Source organism: Gadus morhua, chromosome 11, assembly GCF_902167405.1.
Source record: "Gadus morhua chromosome 11, gadMor3.0, whole genome shotgun sequence".
Taxonomy (NCBI): domain Eukaryota; kingdom Metazoa; phylum Chordata; class Actinopteri; order Gadiformes; family Gadidae; genus Gadus; species Gadus morhua.
The window spans coordinates 14985870-14998348 of record NC_044058.1 but is presented as its reverse complement, the minus strand read 5'-3'; the positions used below and the strand labels follow the sequence as shown (position 1 = coordinate 14998348).

At 45.7% G+C, this 12479-nt stretch overlaps 1 protein-coding gene across 20 annotated transcripts in view; it reads left to right on the top strand.

Moving 5' to 3' along the window:
• The window catches only part of rims2a (regulating synaptic membrane exocytosis 2a), a 133579-nt gene that overhangs the window by 37549 nt on the left and 83551 nt on the right, over positions 1-12479 (top strand). For 2 of the 20 annotated variants that reach the window (XM_030370109.1, XM_030370110.1), the window contains exon 1: positions 1696-2415. The exons of 17 other annotated variants lie outside the window; for them this stretch is intronic. In XM_030370109.1, coding sequence (XP_030225969.1) covers positions 2294-2415 — 122 coding nt within the window. In that variant the 5' untranslated portion in view covers positions 1696-2293. Of the gene's footprint in view, positions 1-1692; positions 2416-12479 lie in introns of those variants that run through there. One more of the 20 variants, XM_030370106.1, reaches the window with a different exon arrangement.

The following is a 12479-nucleotide window of genomic DNA, read 5'->3' as shown; positions in this document are numbered from 1 at the left end:
TTTTTTCTGATGATCAGACAAATTGAAATTCACACAATCCGATCAGACTCTTGAGCTTCAGCCCTCTCTCTCTCTCACTCTCGTTCGGTCACACTCTCTCTGCTCTCTCTCTCGCACACTCTGTTTCTCTGTCTCTGTCTCTCTGTCTCTCTCTCTCTCTCTCTCTCTCTCTCTCTCTCTCTCTCTCTCTCTCTCTCTCTGTCTCTCTCTCTCTCTCTCTCTCTCTCTCTCTCTCTCTCTCTCTCTCTCTCTCTCTCTCTCTCTCTCTCTCTCTCTCTCTCTCTCTCTCTTTCTCTCTCACTCTCTCTCTTTCTGCTCTCTCTGCTCTCTCAGCTCTCTTTCTGCGTTCTCTCTCTCTCTCTCTCTCTCTCTCTCTCTCTCTCTCTCCCTCTCTCTCTTTCTCTCTTTCTCTCTCACTCTCTCTCTTTCTGCTCTCTCTCTCTCTCTTTCTCTCTCTCTCTCTCTCTCTCTCTCTCTCTCTCTCTCTCTCTCTCTCTCTCTCTCTCTCTCTCTCTCTCTCTCTCTCTCTCTCTCTCTCTCTCTCTTTCTCTCTCCCTGCTCTCTCAGCTCTCTCTGCTGCATATTAATTAATTAAGTGCACGACTTCAGAGAAATGCTGGATGGTACGGGCGGACGATTCAGGCCTTGGCAACGCCTATGATGTCGTTGACACAACACGAAACGGTGGTTTTGAAATATCCAAGCGTTGGTCACAGGTGATGGATAGCAGGAAGAGGCCGTAAATAGAACTGCGTCGAGTTCATAGGCACCAAAAACCCCCACTTTCATCAATCTTACACAATGTTTAAATTAACTCCTCGATCTCCCCTCCCAATCTCCCCCCCCCCCCCCCCCACACCCGCCAAATGGATGCAGGAGGAGAAGGAAAAAAAGGCGCCCGACAGTCTATTTATAAGGAGAAATAAGTTTAGAAGGCCTCTAATTTGTCTTGGCCTCAGAGGTGTTCTCTTGAATGAACACGCACAGCTTTGCTGGGACGGATGTGCTGTGGGCGAGTCGGATGAGACGCAGATGTTCTCCATAGAAAATGATTAGTCTCCGGTGGGTTTTCTAAACAATGCAGATGTTTTGAATGTATTTAGTCTGGCATACAGACCACGGTGGCCCCAGGTAACGTATAGCCAGCCCTGGTTTATCTTATTGCAGTAGTGTTATTGCATATGTTCCAGGGTGGATGCTTTTGAAGATAGGACATTAGTAAGGGACTAGTCACAGAAAGTAAGACAACAGCTGATGATTTGGGAACAGGTAGTATCTTGCAAAGACATCATAGGATTCGATTTGATAATGTAGTGAATCTTAAGTCTCCGAACTACGTCTTTAGCGTTTTAATCTCCAATCAATCAAACAGGACACATTTTGCTTGTGTTATATCTCATATTTAATTTCACGGGGGTTGTTTGTTTGCCCTTTTAGAACACAAATTACAAGATTCTAATTACAAGATTCAAGATTTTGCATACCCTGTATAAAAAAGAAAACGGTCTGCCAAATAGAACCACAGGTCCTATACTTCACATATCCAAGATTTAGGCCAATTTTAAATATTCACAAGCTATTAAGTATCATACAATCGGATGAATTGTATGATTATCTATTCAAGTTCCCGTGCCCAGCCCTGTTTACAGACGGTCTACGCGAGGTATTAGGATGCCTTGTCCTCCTCCTTTATTACTTATGAGGGCTGATGGTCTGGAGCCAGATATGAGGGAGAAAGCCCTGACGACAGCAACTCTGCTCGCCCATGTATTGTGGGCTATCCGCTGCGCGCGTACCAAAGAGGCTATGAGAAGGGGCTCGAGAGCGGCAGATATGGCAGCGAACGAATATTAGCTTATATTGTGCTCGCTTGTGCGTGTGTGTGTTCTGACAAGGAGGACTATGAGTTGAACGCGAGGCAGCAATGTCGGCTGCGGATAGGATGCATCGCTGCCCTTTTCCTGCTCGCTGCTGCTGCTGCTGCTACTGCTTCACCTCCACCAAGAAGAGGCTTTTGTACAGAACGGGGAAAGCTCCCGAGCACCGGCACCGTACGTCTGTCGGTTCAAGTTCGGAGCATTATGACTGGAGAATTTAGCGTACAATGCGTCGCTACCGAGGACAGTTTTGACCAAGAGCAGGAAAAATATGGGACTTGATTGGCGTCTTTTGATCTGAACGCGCCCCTGGAGAGACGGGGGTCCGGAGCGAGCGCAGGTGGATGTATTGTCGGTGAGCGGAACGGGTCATTAACCAGAGGATCGAGAAAACCGGAGAGAAACGAGCGAAAAAAATGCAGTTTGATACATTGCGTCAGTTCTGTAGCTCGGTTTTGTCTCATTTTAATGGGGCTCTTTCAACGCCCCAGAACATTTTGCAAACGGAACTATTCGAGCAGGCTTTGAGCAACATCGGGTGAGTGATATCCGTTTTCTTTTTTTTCCGGGGGGATAGAAGGGCTGATTTACGGAGGGCTTTTCCCGCTTGGTATGTCAAACGAGCATTTGAGGAGAGGTGGTTTCGCCTATCGATCAGCAACCAGCAGCCTGCGTAATAACAAGCTACACTAGCGCTGCCTCCCGCTGCAGATATTTCCTGGCAGCGCAGCACACGGTGCTCCGAGGACGGCTGGCTCGCTACTGTGTGTCGTGTTGGTGGTTAAAGCAGCCAGAAGGATTCCGGTAATGCCGACTCGAGGCGTGACTGTGCGTGCACGAGAGTAGTCTACGTGTGTGTATCCCGGACGCACCGTTGCTGCAGAATGTGTGCGGCTGCTTCTGCTGCCGATGAGGATGATGATGATGATGAGGAGGAGGAGGAGGATGGTGATGATGATGATGATGATGCACCCTCGCGCATAACAGAAAACAGAAGAGGTATTCCGTAATAGGGCTGTTCTGAAATCAACTCGCCCACACTAATACAGACACACTCATAAGACATAAGGTGATACTATTATCAGTGGGACGACCCAGAAGGTAGAAATTAGCTATTAGGGCAATTGAGAGTTTATTCAGATGGGGAAGTTGAATTTTCTATTTTTAATTGTATATTTGAATGACATAGATCATATATTTGTCTTTAATGGAATGACAGCAGCAAGAGAAATGAGAGGGACAGATGAGGAGTAGGAGTAGGAGGATGAGGGAGACAGTCCAGAGAAGGGAGGTGGATCCCAGTAGGATGCATTAGAGCCCCTCATGAATAGCCTGCTAAATGCCTTATTTCTCCATGGAGAAGAGTCAGGTAGACTGGTCAGCCATGGCTGCTGGACACTCTATGCAGACTGCAGAAGGGGTTCCAACTTTGCCATTAAAGTCCCACCCCACCTCCCTCCCTAAGTAAGCAGGAGGCTGGGGTTTGGGGGGGGGGCTGGACAGAAGGAGTAGTTGTAACTCCCCTGTTAAAGAGGAAGCCCTACGACCGCTTTCCCCCGGGACTCTGGGTCTTTCTTTTTCTCCCTTAGCCTTGGTTGCCCACCTCCCCCCCCCACACACACACACCGACACTGACACATAAACACGCACACACACACACACGCACGCACGCACGCACGCACGCACGCACGCACACACACACACACACACACACACACACACACACACACACACACACACACACAACACACCACACACACACACACACACACACACACACACACACACACACACACACACACAGACATACACATACACATACACACACACATTTCCTCCTTTCTTCGCCTTTAGAAATAATTTACAATGTTTGCTGGGCTCTCTGCCACCTCACATTACAGGGCTGAGTGTGATAGCGTGTATGTGTGTGTGCGTGCGTGTGTATGTAGGTGTGTATGTGTGTGTGTGTGTGTGTGTGTGCATGAATGTGTGTGTGCTTGCGTGTAAGGTGTGTGTGTGTGCATGTGTCTGTGTGTAAGGGGTTGAGAAGATGGGATCTCAGCTTTTTTGGTTTTGCCTGGAAGCCATGATCCAGCAATCATCACATCTTACTGATTAAAGTGAATCCAATCAATACTCCCCCTGAAAGCATTGTGTAAGCAGGACCCGTTCTGAGACTGAGAACTAGTACTGTTAATGTCCTTTGTTACTATGGCTCTTATTAAAGGTTTGCTTTCACAGAGTCTACAGTATAGTGTTAGATAGCTACATGTCTTCCGTACAGTATGTATTTGGATTTTAGTCAGTATTGCTGGAATGGTTGAGCGTGGTGGGTTACAAAAACAAATCTCTATCATTATACTATAAGGTGGTGTACGCCTTTATACTATACTGCTTGGTCCTGGCAGGTGATTGACATGCTGTCTGAACACTAGATGATAACTCATGACCACCCAAAACCAGGCCGTCAGTTCCATTGCAGCTCTTTATTGTATCAGCCCACTCTCTCTCTCTCTCTCTCTCTCTCTCTCTCTCTCTCTCTCTCTCTCTCTCTCTCTCTCTCTCTCTCTCTCTCGCTCTCAGTGTCTCTCTGTCTCTCCTATCGTCCACACCAGCCTGCTCCGCTAATGGGCTGTGGGCTTTTAGGTCAGGCCTCCATGTATTATGTATGTGTGCGTCAGCGGAGGTCCTAATGGGGTACGGTTCTCTTTCGAGGGCCCGGATGGTTCATCCGGATGGTTCATCCCCCCCCCCAACAACAAATAGGCTTTTCCAGGCTTGCTGGGGTTGGTCCAGGCCTGTGAAAGGGGTATGTCATATCACTGGAAGGCTCTTGTTATGCTGTAAATGGCTGCACAACATGATGCCGTTCTTACATCCAGTCTGTAACATTAGGCATAATACAAATCTATTACTACATATCAGACATTCAATCGGCACAAACCATGCAAGCATTTAAGCATAAATGCACTCTTTACCTTAAATTCTGAAACATTTCAGTACAGTATGACTATGATATGCATTTAAGCCAGCAAATGGGTGTGTGTGGTGGGCAGGGGAGACGACGACAATATTTCTTCAACGCCAGACCCTAGACTCTTATCTCCCCTTTTTCTCTCTCTTTTCTCTCTGCAACCAGATCAAGGTTTTATACCGGTGCTCAATCTTATTCAGCGAAGGGGAGCATGTCCACTCTCTCGCTCTCTCTCTCTTGCTCACTCTCTCCCTCTCTCCATCGTCTGCCTGCCCACACCCCTACCCTATCCCCTCGGAGCCACCATCCACCTCTTTCCTCCGGTGATGCGGTTGCCATAGTGATAATGTATTATGATGATCAATAGAGGGGGCTGATGTGTTCCTGTTTAAGTCAATGTCCTGATGGAGCGAGTGTGTGCGTGTGAGCGAGTGAGCGGCGGGGATGCCCTGTCCGCCAGGATATACCCGCAGAGGTGTCAGCACGCGTGAGCTGAAGAGGAGAGACGGACTGAGGAACCCTGGTGTCTTACAGAGAGAAGGCACCATGGCAGTATGAACGGAACATGTCTTATTAACCCTGTTAATATTGACCCTTTACCAAAATAAAGACACCATTTGGTTACCTGTGCATCTTCGCCGGTAAGGGGCACTTTCTGTCCTTTTTCTCTTTTATCTATTTTAATGCATAGATTCTGAAATGTAGATATTTCATACTCTTACATTTATACTCTTATTAGCCAAGCTGGATTTAACGGTGCATTTCTCAAATATAACTCTTGAATCTTGAAGCTGGAGATGTGTGCTGTGAGGAACTGAGATGAGAAGGAAAGTCTGGAGGGTAGAGGCGGGGCAAAGGGGAAAGATTTAAAGTACACGTAGCAGGGAACAGATACTCAGTCGCCATGGTGACAGGGCAGGAGACCAGACGGTTGACATGGCGGTCGGCAGCTTGTGGGACCCGTGTGGGAAATGCCAGGGCCTGAGCTTCAAGTAGATGTGACAGAATACCAGAAGGAGAGAAAGGAAAAAATGAACGGAAGTGAGGAAAATTGGAGGAGGAGGAGGAGGAGGAGGAGGAAGAGACCTTGAAGAACGAGACGAGAGGACCATGTTTTACAAACCTCAACCCTGCGTTTGTAAAACACATTCCCTCCTATTTCCTTCTTGGTTGTAGCGTCACGCCTAAACGTCTCTCCATCAACGCCTTGGCATCTTTATCATTTTTCACACTTTAGTCTTATCAAAGATATGTATTTATCTTATTATCTTATGGTTATCACTGCAGATATATAATCCATTCCAGATACAGCATTGTTATGAGTTCACCACCACCACCACCAATACCCCTCAGATGATCAGGCATAGATTAGTCATGCAGGGGATATGTCCCACTGGGGAACAAATATTTGAAAGTAACACAGAAAGCCTGAGAGCCTTACCGCGTACTCCATTATATTCTGAATCAACTGCTGAATTTTGTCTTCCAAAAAGTTCAGAGGAAACCTACTGCCAATGTGGACGCCCTACGCCTACGCCCCTGCCCGGCCCAAGCCCACCGAGCCCCGCGGTGCATCACTCCCATGTTCGCCTGCGCTCAGCAGCTGTTATTAAGCCGGGCGCTTTATTGGTTTTGCCCTCGTCGAGGGAGACGCGATGTGTGAGGGGAGGAACATTTGGGCTTTTATTACCTGGATGTCTAGCAGTGGGCTTGTGATCGCAGAGGGAGAAATAGAGAGACACAGAGAACTAGTGAGAGGAGGGAGACAGAGACTGAGAGAGAGAGAGAGAGAGAGAGAGAGAGAGAGAGAGAGAGAGAGAGAGAGAGAGAGAGAGAGAGAGAGAGAGAGAGAGAGAGAGAGAGAGAGAGAGAGAGAGAGAGAGAGAGAGAGAGAGAGAGAGAGAAAAATGGGCAGACGCTGAATCGATGCACTCTACTACTCAACTGCTCCTCTCTGCTCTCAGCAAATCATATCTCGGCATCAAAGAGGGGTAGCACTAGTAGAGAGAGATGGAGAGGTAGAGAGAGAGAGAGAGAGAGAGAGAGAGAGAGAGAGAGAGAGAGAGAGAAAGACAGCATAAGAGAGCAAGGGAGATAGAGAGAGAAAGAGAGGATAGTGAAAGGGAGTGAGAGAGAGAGAGATAAATAGACAGGGAGAAAGAGACTGCTATGATTGCTGTGTAGCTGATGGTGGGCTCTGTAGCCTGATAAGCATCAGGTTTATATCTCCCTGGCCCCCAGGCCTACCACCTCCTGCCTAGGTTTGCTAGTGCTACCCACAGGGAGTGAGTGAGAGAGAGAGAGAGAGAGAGAGAGAGAGAGAGAGAGAGAGAGAGAGAGGAGAGAGAGAGAGAAGAGAGAGAGAGAGAGAGAGAGAGAGAGAGAGAGAGAGAGAGAGAGAGAGAGAGAGAGAGAGAGAGGAGTGTCGGGAGGATGAAATTGCTTTTAATTGAGTTTGGTGTACAGATGGCCCATCATAGCCCAGCTCGGTACCGGGTGGTCCTATGCATCGTTGAACGACGGTGCTCTACCTATAGGGAACTGTAGGCTCCGCAGCGTCCTCGGGAGAGTATAAAGGTGCATGACGAGAGAGAGAGAGAGAGAGAGAGAGGAGAGAGAGGAGAGAGAGAGAGGAGAGAGAGAGAGAGAGAGAATGGAGTTGGAAAGCTAAGAGGGAAGGCATTAAAGAGAGATGGCCTGTTCTGTTCTGTGGAGATGGTGGCCTGCATGGGGTGTTGACATCTGGCTTCTCTTCATGCTCATAGAGCGAGACTCTTTCCTTCAAAGGTTGAATAGGCCTGCGTGTGTAGTGTAGATACAAATGTGTGTGGTGTGTGTGTGTGTGTGTGTGTGTGTGTGTGTGTGTGTGTGTGTGTGTGTGTGTGTGTGTTGATGCGCATGTGTTGTGTGTGTGTGTGTGTGTGTGTGTGTGTGTGTGTGTGTGTGTGTGTGTGTGTGTGTGTGCGTGTGTGGTGTGTGTGTGTGTGTGTGTGTGTGTGTGGTGTGTGTGTTTGTGTGTGTGTGTGTGTGTTGATGCGCTTGTGTGTGAGTGTGTGTGTGACACAATCAGCTTCTTCAAGTCGTTAAGGGTTGAGATGCAGTAGATGGAATCTCCAACGATACCCCAGGGTATCTACTTTCTGGATCTCTTGTATCTCTCTGGATCTGTCTGTCTGTCTGTCTGTCTGTCTGTCTGTCTGTCTGTCTGTCTGTCTGTCTGTCTGTCTGTCTGTCTGTCTGTCTGTCTGTCTGTCTGTCTGTCTGTCTGTCTGTCTTTCTGCATGGTCCATCTGTCTGTCTGCATGGTCCATTTGGCTATCTGTATCTATATTCATATATTTTACATATATATTACATATATTATATCTGTCTTGCTATCTATCTCTCTATCTGTATGTTTGGTCTATGTCTGTTTGGATCTCAATCTATCTACTGTATATGTATATGCATCTATCTGCTTATCTGTCTTATATCTATCAATATTTATCTGTCTGTCTATCTATTTATCTATCCTTGTCTCCTCCATAATGGATAAAAGTAAAGATTACTGAGCACCATCGTCATAAATGCTGTTTGCTGTCTGTGTGTCTGTCCATGTATGTGTCTTTGTGTGTGTGTGTGTGTGTGTGTGTGTGTGTGTCTGTGTGTGTGTGTGTGTGTGTGTGTGTGTGTGTGTGTGTGTGTGTGTGTGTGGTTGTGTGTGTGTGTGTGTGTGTGGTACGTACTTGTGTCTATGAGTTGACTGTGTACGCCTTGTGTTTCAAGCCCAGTCCCGTGGGCGTCTTTTTCCCTTTGTAACCCTTTTTCAAAAGACCTCTCAGTTTTTTCTGCACTCAAACAGATGTCCGATGTCATGGTGTTTTAAAACGCAGCAGAAAGAGGGGAGAAAGTGCCTACGCTGCACCGATAGTGCTTCACTTTCAGCCATATGCCTAGAAGTGTGATGCTATTTGTCAATGTCAGTAGCCATTGACACGGTATCTATGTTTATGCTCCCATTGAACATGTCTTCCCCTAGCTCTGTGTGTCTCAAATTTAAGAGGCACACAAGTGTGACAATAACAAGTTGTGATTATGTGCTATGATTTATAAAATACCGGCAATGTTAGTCGCCTCCACACGCAAATACATCATAGCATTACCCTGGCAAATTGTCGAAGATATTTAAGGGCTGCAGATTATATCCCTTGAATAATGCAAATATTTGTGTTAATGTCTCTCTATTGGAGGTCTACATCGGTATGTGTGAATGCGAGCGTGAGCGTGTGTGCATGCATTGTTTTCCTGAGCATTCAGCCATCTTTACTCGACTGATTTCTGCTGCACCAATACATGTTTCCCAATTGAGCAGATTGCGCAACATTGAGTGTTTTGTCTTACAAATAGGAGTTTACAGGAGCATATCTAATACTGTCTCCACTAAAGATCTCTTTCCCCCAAGACCCTCCTTAGCCACCCCACGCACTCACTCACACAAACACACACCCACACAAAAACACATAGTCAGACGAACACACATGCACACACGCACACACGCACACCCACCCACCTGCACATTTACACACACACAGTTCTGTTTCAGCCCTTTCAACCATGACTAAGACAGACAGCACCAGTCACACTTGAATTCTGTGTCCCCAGAGTGAGTTAGCAATTGTGTACACATTATATTCACCATATGTCTTTGTTTGTTGGAAAACACACTGACATCCCTGTAGTCATTCGGAGTCAAATTAGATTAAAAGGGATGCTGCAGCTATTGATGCTGCTGTAGTTGAAACATCATAGCTACTCATGTATAATACGGAGATTATTTAGAAGCATGAGACAGACCAACTCCTAGAGCTTTTAGGGTGCATGCTATGGCGGTGTAAATGGAGCTGTGATCTATTGTTCCCCCACTACCCTTTGTTTGCTATATGGAAAGTATGAGCTCTCCTCTGCTCTGCCTGTTCATTTGGGCAGTCTGCATTTAGCATAATAGCATCGCACTGGTCGGGGAACTAGCTTTTAACAACCTTCTTCAATCCATCTTTGTCCTAATCATCACACCACACTTGCAAGGCGGCTGGCATGAATTTGAAGCCTATGTTGTTAAAAGCACCTAATAACCTTCTTCCACTCACTTCCACTCACATATACCTGTGTTTTCCAGGATGTCCTCAAAATCATCTTTTGAGGATGTGTTTGAACAATAAGCAGTTGATTCATGTATCCCCTGACGTGCACCTTTTCGACTAGCTCCGTTCCTTAACCAATATCAGCTCAGAGGACCGTCGTGCGTGTGGTGAGAGTTGCTGTCCCCCACAATTACAATGAACCCCCTCAGCCCTCTGGTCTGGTCCTGCTCTGTAAAGGTCTGATTGAGGCTGCATCGATCCAGACGCTGGCCTGTCAATGCCATTGAGTGCAGTAGAAAAGGCGCTTTTTCTGCTGAACACACAGCAAACACTTTTCTGCCAGGATCCAAGAACAATGCACAATCTTTGTCACTTTCAGCGCATTTTCTTTCTTTGCCATAAACTATAAAAAATCATGAACTACTATGCCATGGATCATTGATCATCTATCAAATCGTTTTCCATTACGGCTCCCAACTTACTGTATCGTGTTTTATATTTTTCAATTAACTGCTTTGGGCCAAATATTATTCCAAATAAGTCATTATGGCCAATGCTCTTCTTTATCAAATCTTCCTCTTCTCCTCTCTCTCTCTCTCTCTCATCTCTCTCGTCTTCTCTCTCTCTCCTCTCTCTTCCTCTCTCTCTTCTCTCTCTGTTTGACACTCCTGAATCTTAACAATAGATCCCCTTAATGGCTTGATTGTTTTCCCTAAAATAAAGCGATCCATGCTCTAGATTGAACAACCTACTCCACACAGTGGGTTAAGTGTGTCTGGTTAAAAATGTTATTTTTATCTGAGTTATGATGTTGCTGTTCCAAAATGGACAGATGACTTCTATGTCTTCTTACCCTCCTGTGGGTGCAGCAAAAAGTAAATCATACTTTGTCGTCCGGCGTTGAGGAAAGGAAAACTACTCAGACGAGAGAAGCTGAGGTCAAGCTAACTTCTGCACATGCTGCAAAATATTGACTTGTAACTGATTTAAATTCCTTACATGTTTTCCCACAGGACTCACACTCATCAGCTGAAATGCATTTGGAGTGCACACCACACGTACGCAGCCACACACACACACGCACCCACACCACAACACAGCACCACACACACACACCCACACACACACACACACACAACACACACACACACACACACACACACACACCACACACACACACACACACACACACACACACCAACACACATATGCACATGCACATCCATCCATGCACACAGACGCACAAGACTGTTAAAAATAGCTTATTTAGTGGTAAGCTAAGCTGTGTTGAAATGCCCGAAGCAATACAGAATGCCTACTGACGTGGAACAAAGCCATATTTAAATTAAAATGCCTGGTAATACAACATGCACTGCCGTTTGTCTTGCTCCCTAAGTTATCTTTACTGCATCATTCCCAGCATTTATGCAATTCCCATTCACTTACATTCAATCACCTCCTGTTCAGCTTTTTAGCATGTGGACCAAAATACTTCAGCGTACTGGGGTCTTTTATCAAACTATATCCTTGTCCTTTCCAATACACATGTCTTGTATATCAGACTTATTTTGCATTAATAATTGGGATATTGAAAGGCAATGTTGTACGACATTGGCAGTGGAGACCATATTAATCAGAATGCATCTTTGATACGGGGCTACCGGGGAAATGTTGGCAGCCACTCCAGAAGATGTAGTCCACCTCCCTTTCCTTCTAAGATGATACTGTCTATCTCCTACCTAATATAAACAGTGTACTATCCTAGAGCACTATATGTACATAATTTGTAAAAGAATAAAAAAAGTCCTATTCACATATTCCAACCTTATTATTTACGTTGTCTACGAAAGATGATGTGGGAAGCCTAGTTGGTTTGGCCTGACGAACATTGGCTAGGCAGGATATGGGATTTTATTTTTATGCTTACAAATTTATATTGCTCGATCCTGCCTCTGTCTTCCTCTCAGGGTCCTTGGTAAATACAGCCAAGCCATCCTGTATTAGGTGCCCCTCATGCTGTGTATTGGTGTGTGTCACTAATAACACTTTGTAGTTGCTACTTAGTCGGCTGGTCGTCGTTTTCAGAACGGCTGCTGCTGCCAGGTTTTCAGAAAAAGGCGTAACAATGCTTGAAGGAAAAACTAGGGTTGCCTAGACTTGTATTACAAGCGGAATATTCCAAATCGTTTTACAAATTCGAAAAACACAAGCACATTTAAGGAAAATACAAATGCAAAATAATCATCGAAAATGCGATGAAATAATGTTTGAATATAATGTGTGAATATCCAAAACTAACAAATTATAATTCGGTCATCCCATATTTGGCAAATCTGATGATGGCTGCCATTGCCTCAACTAAAGTTTTGAGGGAATATATTTGATAACTGAGATATTCAGACCACCGTAACCTCGCCTTCTACTCTCAGTCCCCAGATCTGCGTAGACATTAGAAAAGTCTAAGCATTTGTTTTGTTTTCATTATAAACAAAACAAAACAACTATCTG